Genomic DNA, 18,777 nt, shown 5'->3' on the forward strand with positions numbered 1-18,777 from the left:
GTTTTTGTCGTCTGGTATTAAAATATTGAAATTCTAGGTTGAATGGAAATTTGGAGCGGGTCATGATTTTGTCCTTCCATTACACTCTGGTAATTTAAAAAATAAAAATAAAGTATATCTTGTTTAGATCACGTGAACTTGCGGAACACAGTAAGCCGTTTTGGTCCTTAGAAGGTGCATGGTAGGGTATTCCAAAAACACTTATAACCAGGGTACTACTTAGTTTTACTTCTTTGAAGTTTCTGTTATGAATTCCCATCCTGTCATGAGAATAGGGCCTACCATAGGATTCCTTTGGGAGGCTCTGATTGTCTGTGTTCATTACACAATTCCATCTGGTGAATTAAAGAGCTTTTGAAATAATAGCATAGAGCTTTGAAATACATGCAGTTTCTTAACATTTTCCTACATGGTGTTTTCTTCGATGTGTAAATCCAGTGTTGCTCCCTCAGGTCATCATTAACTTGTTTGTGTATTTGTATTAACTAATTTGGCAGTCTCCCAGTGCCTTACTGCAGATTAATAAGATAGCAAGTTTCACCTTGGTTTTTTTAGTTCTTTCATAACTTTACATGTGGCTTTCTTTTTGCTGATTTTCCATGACTTGTTTTTTCTGATTTGGTCTTTTAAAGAAGACATGCAGTTTCTTTAAAGTGGGGAGAGTATTGTGTGCTGACACATAAACCGGCATGTTTATTGGCACATAAACAAACGTGGATATAGATCTTCCTCTCCTTCTTGTGTTAGGCTGATTTGTGTATTCTCTCCTGGAAATAAAAGAAATAAAATTGCATTTTCTCTTTCAGTTTGGAAAGATTGTCCTTTCTAGTGCAAGGAGAGCTGTGGAGACTGAGGGATTTACACTAAACAAGTTTTGGAATATTTGTGTTTGTTTAGCAGCAGGACAGGAGAATTTTGTTTTTATGTTTCAGATTACACCATATTTCACTCTTTCTGCTAAGCTAGTTTTGCGTCCATGGCCTGCCAGATATCAATGGGCTTAGAAGGTCTTTAAGGATATACAGCAGAGCTGGTAATGCCAGTTTTCCTGTGGTCCAGGTGTAGTCTCTCTTGCTGTTGGTTGCCGTGCCCTGTGGCAAATGACTACTGCCGCTTACCATAAATTCTGGTGGCAAAGATGAATGCAATGTTTCAGAAAGCTCTGGTTCATTCAGCTAATGAGCCATGTAGGTGTTGATGATTTGTCATGTGTATGAAGACTGAGGGAAAACTGTTTCTTCACAACCAAATTTGAAAGAATATCACTAAAATTGTTGTCAGGTGCACTAAAAGTGACCTGTTTCAAGATTTGCATTTCTGGCATAATTTTTCTTTTTGTATAAATGTTTTGATGATCCTACATGACACACTGTTTTCAAACAGATGCCTCCATCTCAGTTATTGTCAAAGTTGTAAGGCTTATTAGCTATTGCAAAAGGTTGTGGGAATGGGAAGGTCAGGTATCGTTAGTGCAGCAGATAATTGAAAGCGAACTGCATCGTGTTCCTGCAGCTGAGTTGTTCTAGTAAGTTTAATCACATTTTAATTAGTGTTTCTAGGTAATTCAAAACTTTTCAAGAGATACTGCTGAACAGACATACTTGAGTTGGGTTTCCCAGTGTGATTCTTTGGAAGCTGGCTTGCAAAAGTCTTCTCTGTTCAGCAGAGGTTTAAGTTAGTTGTAACTGTGCTGTTGTGCATATAGGTTTTCATTAAAGTGCTCTTAAATATCAGAGCATCTCAAAAAGGACAGTACAGATTAATCAGTAGTCCAGACCTAAACCCATCTGTACCTTCTCTTTGAATTTGGAGGATGAAGTACAGAGAAGCTCCCTTGCATGAATATTTTGAAAATGTATGAAAACTGTAAAACAATATAGTTTTTTAAATAACCGTATTTGCAAACAACTTATGTAAGAATCTGGAAGTTTGTTTTCAAGTTTGCCCTGGAATATCTTGGCTTTTTCTGAGGACATTCATTCCTGTTACTTAACGTCACTTTTTTTTTGATAACAGGACTGTACAATGTACTCCTGTACATTTTTTATTTAAGCAATTGGATAGTTTACTTTTCTTATTTTTTGTACTTTTACTGCTAAGAATAATGGGAAACTGTTAAATTTTTAATATAATATTTTTGCTCTTAATTTCCATGCAAATAGCCAGTAAGTCATTGTTGAATTGAAAGTGTGAAGAATGTAATAAATAATTTTATGTATCAATTAAAATTTAGGTGTGCATTCCTATGGGAAGACTCATCTAGTATTCATTCAATAGTTTCATTGAAAAAGTGAAATACTGATTTCCCTGATAATTTAGAGGAATGCATCCAATTTACTATTTTTTGAGGAAGCAGAACAAGCAGATTTTCCTGTCATGCTTAGTTTTTCATTTGTATACAAGCAAATGAAAAGAAGCATTCCTATGTTGAAGTTCCTACTTGGTCACTTGGATTTTAGGCTAGTTATTGTATTGAACTGGTTGAGGAATTTAAAATCAAGGAAATATTCTCTGCATATGTAAAAAGACTGTTAGTAATCCAGTGTAATACTACAGAAAATTCTGTCCACTGCAGCCTATTCTAACTTATTCTATCATTAGACTTTGAAATGTAGACAATTATACTGTATTATTATAGATTCTTACTTTTTGTCAGTTTGGGTCATGACTAGTACTTGTAATAACAGGTGTGTTTTGAAATGCTTTTATTGTATTTTTTTTTTTTTTAAGGGTGAGTTGACTTTTATAATGTTTCAAAATCTTGTGGTATATTGAGCAAGTGATGTGGAAATGAAGCAGGAGGAGAAGATGATCCTCTCCTCAGAGAAGTATTTGGAGGGTTTGCAGCAAATAAGGCAAATATATGAGACAGCAAGGACAAAGTGAGTACACTTGGTGACCACGATTTGTCCTGTACAAGGAGTGAGATGGCGTGTATTCTGGGGAGTGAGAAGAGAGGGACAATGATTACTTATGACTGTAAAATATGGGGTAATTCCAATGCTAACAGCGTACATAGGTTGTTTCAATTGTTTCAAGATATACTTTCTAGATTTTTGTAGGAGGAGCAACCTTCCACTTCCAAGGTAAATTTTTACGGTGAGACTGTTGGATATTGCAGCTGCTCTGTGCCCGGGAAGTGCAAACATACATGTTTTCGGCCGAAATCGCGTTTTCTCGCCGGAAAGTACACCAAAGCTGATTCTGAGCCAAAGCAAGCACGGAACACGAGAATCGCTGTAGCAAAGTCTGGCATTAAACTTGATAGTAGATTCAGTGGTCGTACTTGTTTTCACGTCTTCCTTTAACTCTCAATGAGAGCCGAGATAATTTTTTTTTTTCCCCACTAGATTCATACTCTTCTCTTACACACATAAAGACTTCAGTTTGCAAATTGACTTAAGCCCACAGGCAAGGATGGGTTTATTTGGGGTTGAAAGATAAGACAAAAAGAGTTTAAACATGCATATCTGCTGATCACAGACAGATCTTACTTACCTTGATTAAGTGAGGAGGGTGAAGAACCATCACTGGTCTTCAGAGTCCTGCTAAGCCACTTCTATGAAGTTTAGCAGGGTGGCTGCTTTCTGGTGTTGTCAGGTATAAGCGATAGTGGTTGGGCTGGTCACTACTGGCATTTGGCTTCAGGAATCAAGCTGACCAGCTGTCAAACTCTGTGGGTCTCAGAAAGCAAGGGAGGAGAGTGGTAGCTACCTCAGACTCAACCCTTTTCCTTCTCCACCCAGTGTTGAGCAGCATGTTTTGGTGCTTTTAATGGTTATGAATAGCTTATTGAATGCCTGGTTCATGTGGTTTTTTATTTTTTTCAGTGTTAGATGTACAACTAGAGGCTTTGTTATTTCTACAGGCTTTTTTTTCCTCATTTTTTTAAGTTCCCTCTCATGCAGCAGTGGTGTATTTTTCAAATACTTGTGCATTTTTCACATTGGTAATTATTGCACAAGCACCCATGACATTACTAATAACTTTGATCTTTGACATACCGTAGATTTTATGGCTTTTGTACTAAAAGTGATAATGTTATCACAGGGTGTTTAGTGAGTTAGATATTCTGCAAATCCTGTCGTTACAGCTGCCTATGACTGGGGAGGTTAGAGGCTGGGCCATACCCAGTGCTATTCTATATTATTTGAGCATATCAGTACAAAAGAGTTTTTTTTTAAAATCACCCGTCAACACTGTGTTTTTTGCACTGCTTTCTAAGCTAGAATTCCTAGTTCTTATTTTTTTCAGTAAGTTTGTGGTTCATGAGGGCCTGAAGGGATTTTGCATATGGCCGGGAGGAAGAAGATCAAGAACTCTTGTTCATTCCTCCTTTGTGTCAGTGTGTGATATATATTCAACAGAGAAGCACACTCAGCTGATTTTCGAAATGCACTATTTGATCATTTACATATACTTACCTGTACGTTTTGTATGCAATTAACCCTTGGCTTTTTTTTAAAATTTGATTATTATTATCTGTTAATTTTCTTGTACACTCTGCTTGAAATGGTGTGATGTGGCACTTAATAACACTTTAACACTTTAAAAAAATTTATTTTAGTAAGCTGTGATTGTATCTTCAGGCAGAGAAATTATGAGTCTCATTTCCTACTAGAAAACACTGTGAGAAGAGTTTTCTTCCTCTCTCTGCTGCCTTATGTTCCCAGCTAGGGTCAGGGCAGAGGCAATGGCATTGTAGCAGAGACTCTGATGACCAGACAAGCAGACCTTGGAGAAGAAGCCCAAGGGTCTGCAAGAATGTCTTGAGTAACAATGTATTTAAAACTGAGTTATTTCAAAAGAAAATAATTTAACTTACACTTGACATTTAAATTATATTTATTTTTGAAAAAATAATTTGAATCTCTAAAGTTTTGATCAAAATGTTAGCCAGTAAAAATCCTACATAAACCTTTTATCTGACCAGCGCTAATCACTTGTTAGTCCATTTGCTGAACAGCAGAGACCACCAGATGTGTGTTGTCGTATTCTCTGTGTTTGCTGATTTTTCCATTGGGCTGTTGGATGAAAGAATTTAGAGCGTGCTGAAAAACTCTTCCAGAGTGCATATATGCTTTTTTTACTTCCATTTCCTTGCCACTCCCTTGCTGGTGATGGCTGTATTACTTTCAGTTGAAAGGTGGTATTTTGTTTTGTTTGAAACTGGTGAGCTACATAATGATGAAATGTCTTCTGGTATCCACTTAGTAATTTTTAGGGAATTAACTTCTCGGTCCTAATGTTTAAACTAGTTTATAATGTTATGAGTAACAATTACAATATTTGTGAAAATTAAGTTACATGTCAAAACCTTCTTAGTATGCTTTAATCATACTGCCATACCTAAAATGAGCTGTGACAGTGGTATTTTGGCAAATAACATACCATGAAAAATGGAGTTGTACTCTAATTTTCCACAAATCTGAAGCCTACTGATGAGTGAGAGAAGAATAGTTATGAAACTGTATGAAATTTAGACTACATATAACTATATTGCTATACTGTAGAAGCTGACAGTGATGTGAAATTTGGCAGCAAATATTACTGCTGCTTTTGCACTGCTTCTTATCTTTATGGTTTTTCTTCCTCTCCTCCTTCACCACTCTAATTGAAGGTCATAGCAGATGCAGTGGGAAAATTCTGAGCATCATTTTTCTCTATCATGAGGCCAAATTTCCAGATTTTTTAGAACAGACCATTGCAGTTAGACTGACTTTGTCATTGATGAGTAGATTCTGCTGTCTATCAATTCTGTTTTTAAGCACAGAGCATTAGTTCAAGAATATTAAGATTGTCAAAATAGAAGTTACATAGACCAGATGGCTAATTGGTTGCTGGAATATGATGATGCTAAGTTTTATATTTCTGATTAAGCTGAGAGTTGTGTGGGAAATGCTAATACAGTCATCAGTAAGGAGCGGAAGAAATTTTCTTCATTTGCCTTGGGAAGAAACTCAGGATGTTGTCACTTTTACCACAGGGAAAATGAAACCATATATCAAAGTCCAAAGCACTGGTCTGGGAACCTGAAAGGCTGAGAATCTTGATGAAAAATAGCAGAAAGGGATGTGAAGTGGGAAACCAGAGTGCTTACCTGGAACTCAAACCACTGGAAGGTGGAAATATGTTCACCACGAATTGCGTCTTACATCTTCGACATCTTTCCTCTTCAAGCTGGCATATGCTTTCTAGTGAGAAGTTTTCACAGGTTAATTTCTTTCAATGGGAACAAATTTCTTGGACATTCTTTACTAGACCATTACAGATAAAAGGAAGGACTGGCTCAGTCCTGGACATTTTCACTGCAAGAGAAACAAAAGTTACCTTCAGGGTTAAGGTGTGTTAGTTCAATTGCAAACCATGTATATGTACTTTGAAGAGAAGTGTGCTTTGAAGAGAAATTCACTGCAGCAAGATCTTTTAAAGCCAATCCATTCTATTCCATGTATTTTCCCTCAACCTAGAAAATATAACTGGTATCATAGTAATGAATCTGGTGTAAGGAATGTGTTCTGTTGAAGCATGCTGTGAGAACTTGAGTTTTGTCCCCTTAGACTTTTTTTTGTGGTCTACTCTTATTTTGGGTGAATACTGCCTTTATAGTAAGGAACCAGACCACAAAATCTGTGCAATACTTGTCGCTTCATTAGAAAAGCAGAAAAGTGCTTTATTAATAGCTATTATGGGTTGAGATGTTTTAAAAAACACCGCTTTCTTAAAAAGATTGATTGACAAAATACAACTGCAGCAATACATTGCAAATATTTAATTGGCACTTCTCCAGTTTCTTAACTCTCTTAAAATTATCAAAATCCAGTTCCTCATTTCTTGTAATTCTAGATAATATATATGCTCAACTTAGTGAACTTAAAGATAAGAACAACACCCCTCCCCTCCACTGTTAGGAAATTCAGTGGGTTTTCATGCCTATTGTGTCATTGTTTATAGATCATGTAATTTCACTTATTAAATAGTTTGACAATTATTTCAACTTTATGCAATGTGAAAATGATCACTTTATGAGGAGGGGAAGTAAAGCTAATTTTAACTGCTTTTTTAAATCTCTATCAGTCATGTCTAATTAAAGCATTATATATATTAAAGTTCAATTTTAGATTCTTTCTGTATATTTGCTCTTTAAGTGACCGGATGTAGACCTGTGTGTGTCATGAGATGAGGAGAGCTGCTTTCTTGTTACCAAAGACAAGATGAAATCCATGTTGACTTATTTGAAAAGTGCAGGAGCTCCCTCTTCTGGCTTCGAACGCTTTAAATTAAAAGATTATGGGAATGTTCTCAATCCCATTAAAAAATATTTTGAATACTTACCTGCAGAAATGGGTTGTTTTGGTATCTTGGCAGACATGGTAAAATTTGGTTGGGCCTGTTTGAATTCTGCTCCGAGTGCAGTATCTGTGTTTCTTAAGCCTTGCTCTGTACCGTTGTAGACAGCAGATGTCCTCTCTGTCAGTGTGGCATTGCTGGTATGGTCATGACAGTAATGGTTAATGTAGGTGTAAATTGCAATTCCAGTATGATCTCTTCATTTAAGTCCCACCTGAGCTTTTCACAGCTGTTATAGTAATGTGAGTCCTTGATGGTCACTTCGTACAAAACCCTATAAATCATCATAAGTTTAGAAAGAAGTGGGGTCTTTCTAAGAACATTGAAAGGTCTTTACAGTTGATGTATATATTGTGTCCCCTTTCCTCTCCTTCCCTCCCCTCCATCTAGAGAGTGGTAGGAGAGAGGAGGCTTCCTTGCTGTTTGTGTTTATTCAGTTGTTCTCCTTTCATAGCCTCTTCAGTGTTGCAGAGAAATGTTATAGTGCTGTAGATATTTAAATTTGGTAGGGCCACACCTGAGTCCTTTATGTGACTTATGTGACATCATTCCCAAGGGTAGGAACCTGACTGGAAAAGGTGACACTGGGGACAGATCTCTTACCTTGGCTGTTGGGTTTTTTTGTTGTGTGTTTTTTTTTTTTTTTTTTTTAAATCCAGTTAATTTCTTAATTTTGAGAATGCAAAATGATAAAAAAGTAAGTATTCAACTGACTTCTATCAGGTTGTGCCCTTAAATCATCTGTCAAAATAGGAGCCAAGAGTACCAGATGCTCCCTAGCCACTGTTCTGTTCCCTGTCTTACCAGCTTGAGGATACTAATGCAAGGAACACACATCAGTACATTACTTGAAGAAACCAGTTAGTTTGCAGTGACTATAATTTTTGTACAATATATGTAGTTTCTCACATAGCTGCACTTAGCTCAATTCAGCTACCTGTCACGCCTCTATTTTTTTGACTTCCTAGGTATTTTAGCTTTTGAATTCAGAGGGAAGATTGAACTGCCTCTGGTTATATTGTATCATAGGAGCCTAAGGGAGTATATGACATGTACAGGAACAGTGCACATTCCTGTTTTAAACTCTCCAGTGCTATTAGGGAATTTTCAATGACACCATCTCAAAGAAACATTTTTCCTGTAGAATATTTTTCTTTTGCTTCATCAAAACTTCTGTATTCACAATGTTTTATTTTTCTAAACGTCAGATTTTAAAAAATATTTTCTATGCTTTTATTTAGCTACACTTGTTGAAGAAGGTCTGCTTATTGATTTGTATAGCATTACCTAATAAACTGCAAGATATGTAAGTTGGAGAGGCTACTAGGAATAACAAAAAATGTCAAAGGTTCACTATCAAATTGCTTAGTTCTGATTTATACATTCAGACACAATAAGAAAAAATACTTTGTTATTTGTAACAAATGCCAAAATAGTATCAATGTAATATTGTTCACCTAGTTAAAATTGCAAAATCCAGGAAATGCAAATATTTAGTTTCCAACAGCAACATTAACTTGGACTCTTGGCATATACATTAAGACATTAAAGTAATGTATTAAGCTGTGAGTTGAACAAGAAAAACAGAAGAAATTCTTCATGTAGGTAATACTGCCAAGTTAAGTTCTGTTACCATTGGTGTTTATTGACCTTTTATCATTTAAAATTACTTTCTTCATGAAGATTGAATCTGATATTTTTTTGGCCAAATGAAGTGAAATCTGAGAGCTTGTCTTCACTGCAGTGTGAATTTGACATACAGTTTATCCCTTGCCTTGAATGTGACTCTTTTTCATCCATCAGTATCTCAGATTTGAATTAAGTGGCTTTTAAACTTGAAAATATGGCTTGAATCTCAGAGGCTGGCACTCTGTTTGCAGTGGGAATGTATGTTGATTGGCAAGACAAAATTTACAACTAATTCTAACTGATCTGTTTTCTGCTAATTAAATTTGTGCATAACTAAAATGTGCAGAATGATTGTACTCATAGAGTAAATCAAGCTTAAAGTGTTGCACTAAAGATGAATGCTAATCTCTTTTGAACTATAATGTATAACTTTGGAAAATATATATATGATTGGTTCCAAAACTTTTAGGGAGTATTCCTCGTGTTACAGAGCATTGATTATATGTAACTGAGAACATGGAAAAGTCCTGATCTGAAGGTAATTCCAGCCTGGAGATAGTACAAAAAAAGTCTCCCATCTGATCTGTTCCTATCCGTGAGTGCTTGTATGTGTTGTAAACTTAAGGTTTCTTGACTGTGTGAATTAGGCTAATCCATGTTCTAGAAGAAAGTGAAGAGCCTTGAAGGAGATATTTGGAGACTAGTAAAGCAAGGACTGCCTGGTCAAGAATAGATTTGGAAGGTGAATCTAGGTTTGGAAAGCAATGGTGTGAAAAATAGAGAGGTTGTTAGAGCTGTGGCAGTGGCGGGACAGGAGTGGAAATGGAGACTGGAGAAAGTGAAAACTGTAAGGGAAGTAAAAGCAAAGTGTCAGGAGGTGGGGATGTGAGTAAAGAGAGGGGTAAAAGCAAGTTTTGTTAGTGGAGGATCATGACATTGAGGAGATTCATGAATTCACAACAAGGATAGTGAGTACATAGCAGTGTCACGCAGGGAAAGGGTAAGAGGGATATAGATGTGCAGCAAGAAACAGCAAGGTGGAATCTGGACAGCAAGGTCTGAGAGGGGGAGCTTCACCCTTAGAAGGAGAGAAATGGAGAAAATGAAGATAATGAAAACTGGAAGGAAGTGTGTCCTGTGTGACAAATCATACAGTGGGCTCCATGTAGTGGTGCTCCCAGAGCTTGCTGAGGAGGAAGAGGGGAGTGTGTGAAGCAGGATGAGAGCTTTGTGGTGGCATTTGGGATTTAGATGGAATTGGAGAATTCAGGGGTGAAGAACGGCCACAGGGAGCTTCCAGGGAGGAACAGAGACTACAAGGAGTGTCTGGTGTGCTTCATGTACCAGCAGTGTGAAGGCTCTGGAACGTGTCATTGCCTGGCTATTCAGCTTCACCTTTGTTTTCTTTTACAAACTTAGCATCCCAGAGAAATTTGGCTTGCAAAGCTTGTAAACTTCTGGAAATCAAACATTCATACTTCCTCTGACTAGCTCTCTGTCCACGCGTGGTACTTTGTTTTTACTGTGCACATGTACATGTAAGGAAGTTTTTTGTTACTTACATTCAAGATGCAGCTAATAAATTACGACTTAATATATCAAAACTTTTTCCAAAACTGAGCTAGAGGCGTATACTTTTCAGATTGCTCATATTAAATTTTAAAACTTCACATTAAAGAAAGCAATCTGAAACAGATTAAAATGAAAATTGTCATGAGGGTTTTTTTGATAAAAACATATGTTAAGAAAGTGGGGGTTGTTCTGGTCTTGCTCTCAGAAAAAAGAATATGTACTGTTTAATCATTCATTCATCTCTTCCCTTTACCCATCTCCTCCTCCCCCCCCCCCCCCCCCCCCCAATCATTACATTTTGACAGAAGTGGATTATGGAAAGTTGTACTGAACAAAGAAGCATTCAGAAGATTACTTAATCTGAAAGAGAAGGGGTGGTCAAAACTTCTGGAATAAAGTATGGAAGTAAATGTAAAATATCTGCGCCTTGTTTGGCTCTAGATGTGTACAAAATTTTGAGTTTGAAAAATAACATTCTAACATTGTAGGGGATGTTCCTGAATTTGAATTAATAGTATTTGAATATTTATGTGTTTCTGAGGATGATTTTTAAACATGGTTGTTTAACAGACCTTAGCATTGGTACGTGTGTGCGTTGTTGAGCCACAGGACGATGAAGTAAATTATGCTGTTGACAGAAATACTTGGCTAAGCTATTTAAATAGATCAAATATTTACTATTTAATTAAGCATGGTCTTAATCCTGGTTTTACTTCTATCAGAGATTTTTCCATCATCTTTTGCAGATGTGGGATCAAACTGCATTATAATACTATTAAAATATGGAGTATATTTCTAAAATTGGAGTTGCAGAGCCCTTTGGTGCAAAGCATGTGTAATTGTCTGTTAGGGAGTGTTGAGGTTATTGGATGACTTATTGCAACAGGTTTTGCTGAACTTTCTCGTTTATGGAAAATGTTAAAGTTGTCATTTTTTTCAGCATTTGGGGGGGGCATTAAAGTTTATCATTTACTGTAGTTACTTACATTTTTTCAAACAGACGTGTCAAGAAATCATGCCAGAACAAAACTGTTTGTACAGGTAATTAATGCAGAGGCTGTGGTACCTGCTGACAGTATTTTCCAAGAAAAGGAATGGTTTGCAGCTAGGGGAAAAGTGTTAAAAGTGTGCCCAAACCAGTAAGCCAAACCGAAAGAGCAACCTTTGATCTGAGATGTAGTTTAGGTCACATTTTAATGAATAGCTTTATTAAACTAGTTCATTAAACTAATATTATTCTGTCAGTTGGTATGTTTTATTTGCAGAAAATTGGATCTGTCTAAGGGTACCTGACATCTACTACAGTGATGCTGTTTTAAATTAAACTGGTAGCTTTAGTGTATGTATTTAAAGGAATGTTTTCATGCATTTAAAGGAATGTGCTCAATTCCAACACTGACATTTAAAATTTTACTCTGGACAGAGGTCACGTAGGGATTTTTGCGTTAGACAAAGAAGGTGCAGGTTGCAAACAGTCTTGCCACTGTTGCAATATTGCTGCTTATTGAATGTGTTTCACTTATAACATGGTTATGTTTTAAGGCAGCGAGGATCTGCCTAAACTCCTAATGTACAATAGATGATAATATAGTTATTAATTTAGGTATTAATTACCTACAATACATTTTGTATTTTAATATATTCTATATTTTATTTCTATTTTTGTTCTATGTTAGATTGACTCATTGAAATTATGTGCTTCGCAGTTGTATTTAGAGAGGCTTCAGGTAAAGGTGGTATCTAGATAAACAGGTTTTATCTTATGGTCTTCATGCGGGTGAAGGAATATCATGGGCAAAAGCAGTCTGGAAGAAAATTGGGATATCAATTTCAGTGTTTCTACTGGAGTGTCTAGGTAAGTGAGATTTTTCCAGTTGACACAGGATTAAGCTCCTCAGGAGGAGGAACCTATTTATTGCTGAAGTTGCGAAGGAAGTGAATCTTATGCTGTGCTCTCTTTTTTCCCTGTTGTGCTTGTCTTCTGAGACCATTGAACAAATTTGGTCTAATATGACAGAAAAGATCTCGATATGAGTTTCTGGCATGTTTTTGGAAATGGGTGGTCAGGTAGTGACTACAACTGTTAATGATCCAGTGAGGGAGGGGTTTAGTGGGGGTTCATCCTTGAAGAGGAAGACAATAAAATTATAAAGGCTCAAACATGTAGCCATAGTCAGGAAGGCCACTGAAGTCAGCCTTTGTCCTGGTGTGATCAAATTGCTCATTATAGTGAGACCTCAGCACTCTTGGAAATAACCACCACAGACTAATGGGGATTCATTTCTAACGTCTTAGTATTTTTCAGCACATGACTGCTTCAATACTCTTTTAATAGTAGTTTTAGGGTTTATCGTTTAGATCATCTTGTTTCTCCATCTGTAAAAATTTTCCGGTCAGTAGAAACCAGAGAGATCTCTTTTGTGATGCATTGGGGCTTCACAGTTAAATTTGAGCCATGGAAGTACAAGGCAGACTACAAGATATGATGAGTTCAGAGGTATGGTTTTTCTAAACTATTTGTTAAAGATGTCCCCACAAATGTATAAATTCAAGCAGTTGTATGTTCTCAGTGGATGCTTAAGAGTGTCTAAATTCTCATCTGTTATTCTCAAAGCCTTTTAAAAAAGTGGTTTCTAACATCCCCGTGGTGTAAGCTAAAAATTTATGTAAGCTAAACAAAATGGAGAACACTCATACAACATTATACAGAAAAATATTATGCAGAAGCCTTGAATTTTTCTGATGGCTGAAGATTGATATGATGGCAAGATCAGGAGAAAGTTAGTGAGGGCAGCTGTTGTCCTTTTCAGATTGGGATAGTCCGTCTTCTCTGTGTTGGTGTATTAGTTAATAGCATTTGGTAGTTGCCATAGATATTCCTATTTTTTTTAATTGTACTCTATACCTAGAGTGTTTTGCCACTCTTTTCATTTCCGTTATATCCACAGCTGAGTCAGTCAGAGGTGGCATCTTGCTTCTGCAGTGCCTTTGAAGTCCCATCGTGTTTGTGCACCATGTCCTCTATACACTAATTTTGGATCAAGATTTTGTGAAGGGTCCTGTTGACAACGTACATGTACTGCCTATAGGGGTGGCTGACCAGCTTTGGAAGCCCGTCAGGAGCCGCAAGTAGGTTCCAGTAGCCTGTCAGAGACCCTGTGATTGAGGAGGTGGGAACTTCCTCAGAAGAGTTTAAGGATTCGATAGATCTCATTCCATTAAAACTTCCAAAAGAGTAGACCACCACTTTCAATTCAGATTTTGTCTACCAAAACAGATTTACTTCTCCCAGTCTAGAAAACCTCCTTTGGCAATTTCCTGTGCTGACTAGGTTTTGGAGACTTGTATACATGTCCCTAGTCATTCAATTACTTGTGGCCCCATGACAAATACAAGACTGAATGGCTGTCAAATTTCCTGTCTCCACATGAAATCTCTATCTGGTAGTTCAAATACCATTTGCAGGCATGCTGGTTTAGTTCTGGAAATCAAGGTTACAGTCTTCGTAACTGTAGCATCCTTTAGAAAAACAGGTTGAGTGTTTCTTGTATCAAACAAAGTGGTTTTATGTTCTTCCCCCTACCCCCAGGTTTGTAACATCCCTAGGTTTATACTTGCACATTTTTACCTGTTTTAAATAAGCCAAGAGTCTTCAGCCTGCCTTTTAAACGTGAAGAAAATCAATTTATATTCATTCAAGTGCCAAAAATATTAAGTAACTTGTAAAATAACCTTTCAGAAATAAATATTATGCAGTTTATTGAGGCTTGGACAGGCAGTCAAAGGTAGAACCAAGACTTCTTGTGTGCTGTCTCCAAGTGCATGATGCTTGCCATAAAGAAAAATTTGAATCTGTTTTCCTACTTCATCTTTTGTAGAAAAATGAACTTGTCTAAAATAAAATGTATGCATGAGTAATGGAGTCACTTCCATTCAAAAGCAATAGAAGATGCTAGAAAGAAGCCACTGATGCTAAGATCATGTGAAAGGCTGTTCATCTCTGCACTCTTCGACTGACTCCTACCCTTATACTACTTCTGACTGTCCATCGTTGCTAGTCCTTCTGTATTGACAACACAGGTGATCACGAACAAGATTTATTCCCTCATCCTTGGTAAGGGGCTTCTCTTATTTGTGGGATATGCAGAAAACCAGCTCCATTGGAGAGCTCTAATTCTAGGATTTTCAGTTTTGGAATTTGTTCCCAGGAGGCTTCTGCCCCACTCCTGGCTATTTATAACTGGGGGATTTGGCACCCCGGTAAATTGTGTCACCTTAACGAACTTGGCGGTGAAACTAACTAGAACTGTGTCTGGCTTGAATGGGCTTGTGTAGTGAGCAGGAGGTACCCGCAGGTCGAGAGACATTTCTGTGACTTTTAGAGACATTTAGGTTTGTGGGGGTGTTTTTGGGGGTTTTGTTGTGGGTTTTTTTTTAAGTATCTGTCGTTCAACCGGAAAGGCCTAGAAATAGAAACGTCTATGCAAGTAAATACAGCCAGAACTAATTAAAGCTATGCAACTCCTTAATTGATTTTAATTAGCTGGGTATTTCTTGACCGGAGCCGTTCAAAGCAGAAGCAGTCGGGGCGGGCGGAGCTCCTTCCTGGGGGGCGAGGCGCGGCGCTGGCCCCCGCCCCGCGCCGCGCCGCTTCCCGCCCGTCCGCCGCCGCTAGGTGTCAGGCGCGGGGCGCGCGCGGCCGGCCGCGAGGCCCGGGGCGTATGGCGGGGCTGGCCGCGCGCCGCTGGCTGTTTCCACATGGCGGGTGCCAGCAAAACCCGATACAGTGTGATATATAGAAGCAAGGTACAACTGGAATAATGAAATTTCAAAAATAAGCCCTTTTTAAAGGCTGGTTGTAACAGTCCTGCTGGGTATTGTAAATGCCTCAGGTGCACTTGATACTGCTGTTACGTTCCTGGCGTTGGCTTCTAATTTTTATGGAAAGATGGATTGAACTTCAATTTAAGAATATTCGGTAATCCCTCTCAGGACATACTGTAACAGCTGGTATTTCTGTGTTGCAGCAAATCGATTCCATACAGCAGTCAGCAATGCCTATGGCTGCGCTCCGGCAGAAACTTCCAAAGCATTTTAAATAAAGTGAGCCAAAGAAAATAACATCATCACTGCAAAAATGTAGCTTAATTTGCAACTTTAAAAAAATTTTAAAAAATCCCCATTTCATTCCAGCAAAATATTAAGCATTTTACTGGTAAGGATTTCATCAGATCATTTATTTTTCATTAATATATATTTAGGATCTGGGGGGAATAACTTTATGCCATATATAAGTTTCTTAAATAATAAGGAGTTTGAATTTTTTTTATATTGAATGATTTACCGTGAAATACAGAAAAATAAAGAAGCTGATTGAGTTTAAATATGACATGTATGTAGATCAACGAGACTTTCCACGTTTTGCATTTAAAGGAACCTTCCTGTTTAATAATAATGCACCTATAAGGTGAATGCCTTGCGTGTTTGGTTTTTGGGTTGGTTTGGTTTTTTTTTTTTTTGTTTTAATAGATGAAAGTACTTTAAGCCGCATATAAATCAGGGATGTCCCATTAATAGTAAATCATTTTGGTTTAACCTGTTTCTTATGTGTGTGAAAACTATGATGTTTTCATGTGTAGAAACTACACTCCATCCTTCCTACAGCCGTAGGGGTGTGCTCACACTGGGGACTGTGAGTTTAGAACACGACTGCTCCTCTATGGTGCTTGTATATGTTAAAAAGAAAACAAGCAGAATTAATGCAAAATGAATATGTTCCTCCTTAATTGGTACATCATGTTCTTGGTTACGATGTCTTCTTTTTCTTTTTTCTTTTTTAATTTTAAACTGCACCCTGGCTAGCTTTGCATATAGATGTTTTACAACTTTGTGGTCATAAGATGAGCTTTCACTCTGAAATGCTAAACTTCCTTATCTCTGTTTTAAATTGTAAGTTAATGGACTTTGTGATGATTTGATGAATTTTCAAAGGTGATGCTTTTTTAAATGAAAACCTTTTTTCTTCACCACAAACTTTTATAATAAAAAAAAAAAAAAAAAACAAACAAGTCCTAAACCAATCTTAATAGATGTGTTTTTAAGTTTTATTCGGTCTTTTTCGTCATCATCCAGGGCTGTAAAAAAAAGTTCACTGGCGTTTGAAAGCTGACATGCAAAATCTTTTTTCGGGTAAACGCTTAGGGGAGAAAAAACCCCCAGCTTTAAAAAGTTGCCAGACTATTTAAACTATAGACATGCCTAGAGAGGAGTTAACAACTAACATATCTAATTGATTTAAAACTTACTAAACAGTCTTGTGGATGGCCCTTAATAAGTTACAATACATTTAGCAATGTGGGGGTTTTTTTGATGAAAAACAAAATTTGAACAGCATACAGTGTTTACAACACCTGTATATTACTCTTCCACAAGACTGCTGCCAAGCACAAATGTGTCCAAAATATGCACTTTCAGAGCCAAGACAACTTCAAAAGTCATTCTGATTAATATGAATGTGTTAAAAACCAAAACAAAACCAAAACAAACCAACAAAACAGCAGCAGCAAAATGCTTTTCTATTTATTTTCTTATGCTAAAGCAGAACTATGCTGCTTTCTTTCTTCAAGGATCCTTTTTGTTTACTGAAATCTGGCGAAAATCCTTGTTTCCTGTTAGCTTCTATTTCCCCTTTTCCAAACTTCCTTCTCCCTGCAACCACATCGGCCCCTGCCCTGCTATTAGTAAATATTTCCAGTCTTCACTCAATTTCTTTTTACAAGTTTGTTTTCCAGTTTCATATGTTAACCTACTTGAATTTAAATACGTTCCCTTTGATATTTGAAACTGGTTTTTGCTTTTGTTATATTTGCTCTGAATTTTTCTCAAGAACTGTTAAAAGAAAGACCCAAAATTTAGTATCAGTAGTGCCTGTGCAATTATTAAAAAAGTCCTAAAAAATACTGACTCTGTAGTAATGAATTACTGAAAAATTCCTTAAATGGTCTGCACGATAATGGCTCCATTAACTCCACAAGTCAAACTGCTATTTACCTTAGAGAAGTGTTTGCCCCAGTCCTTCCTTTCACAGCTTCAGTTAAAATTTAGATTGTATTTCCAGATTACAAATTAAAATTGCATGTCAGTTCTTAAATGAACTGAAAACAATTGAAAGGAGGTTAAGTAGAAACACTGAATGAATTACCGTGCTAGTAACCAAATTTTTTTCTGAGATAAGTAGTAGCAAAATTTGAGTGACTGAAATTATTCACAGTTTTAATAAAATAACCCTTTGTTTCCAAAATACCCGACATGCTAGAGAGTATAATTTACATGAGAGAAACGTGTTAAATTATTTTTACAACAAAATGGGATTATAGGCTAGATGGGAGAAAACAAAACTTGTTTCACCTGGAGAAAAAAAAAAATTAACAGTCATAAATAAATGCGAAGCACTTTGTTTTGAGAGTCTTAAATCAAAAGCTTATTTTGTGGTAATGATTGGATTAGGTTAGCTGCAGTAATTCACAGTTTAACAATGTTCTTAATTGTAAAATTTGTTTCTGTTCTTTCTAGGAGAAACTGGGAGATAGCATAAATCATCGTAGACAACTTGGCTGCAAGCAGTTAAACTGAAGTTAAATTCTGCCTTCTGGCTGCAGAGTGCTAGTCTGACGTTCCTGTGTGATACTCTGCAGATTAAATCATGCCGGCATTATCAGCTGGATCTGGAAGTGACACAGGTACGCAAGCCAAGGAGGACTGCATGTTTCCTCCAGATCTTATTTGTTAAGTCTGCAGTCTCTATTTCAAGAAGTCATCAAATAAGATAATTATGATCTCAACAGATCCTTAGTTTAAGACTTTAAACATAACCTTGAAGTTAATTTAGATATATGAAATACCACAGGTAAAATAAATTAATTTTTAGAAGTCCCACCACCACTTTCTTCCCTTCCATCCATAACCCCTAAAAAAGAACAGCTCCAAACAGGCATTTGCCTCAGCATGGTTCTTACAATGTTAAGTTGAAAAAGTAGAAGGGAAAAAAAAAAAAGATGATATCATACATGCCTTAATATTTGCAACAGTCTAGACTATCCCCTCTGTGAGTTACAGTTATCAGTAGAGTTATTTCTGAACACAGACTATTTAGTTTTGACACTTCTTTAACAAATTAAGAGAAGAAAAATACTGCCTCAAGTTCTTTTCCTTCCCTTGCTTTCCATG

The 18,777-nt window shown here is 36.9% G+C and overlaps 1 protein-coding gene across 1 annotated transcript in view; it reads left to right on the forward strand.

Annotated features, from left to right (window-relative positions):
• MPP7 (MAGUK p55 scaffold protein 7) overlaps positions 1–18,777 on the forward strand; it is a 164,798-nt gene that overhangs the window by 24,177 nt on the left and 121,844 nt on the right. The window contains exon 2 of the mRNA XM_074900069.1: positions 18,124–18,290. Coding sequence (XP_074756170.1) covers positions 18,254–18,290 — 37 coding nt within the window. The 5' untranslated portion in view covers positions 18,124–18,253. The remainder of the gene's footprint in view (positions 1–18,123; positions 18,291–18,777) is intronic.

This window comes from Athene noctua, chromosome 2, assembly GCF_965140245.1.
Source record: "Athene noctua chromosome 2, bAthNoc1.hap1.1, whole genome shotgun sequence".
In the NCBI taxonomy this organism is placed as follows: domain Eukaryota; kingdom Metazoa; phylum Chordata; class Aves; order Strigiformes; family Strigidae; genus Athene; species Athene noctua.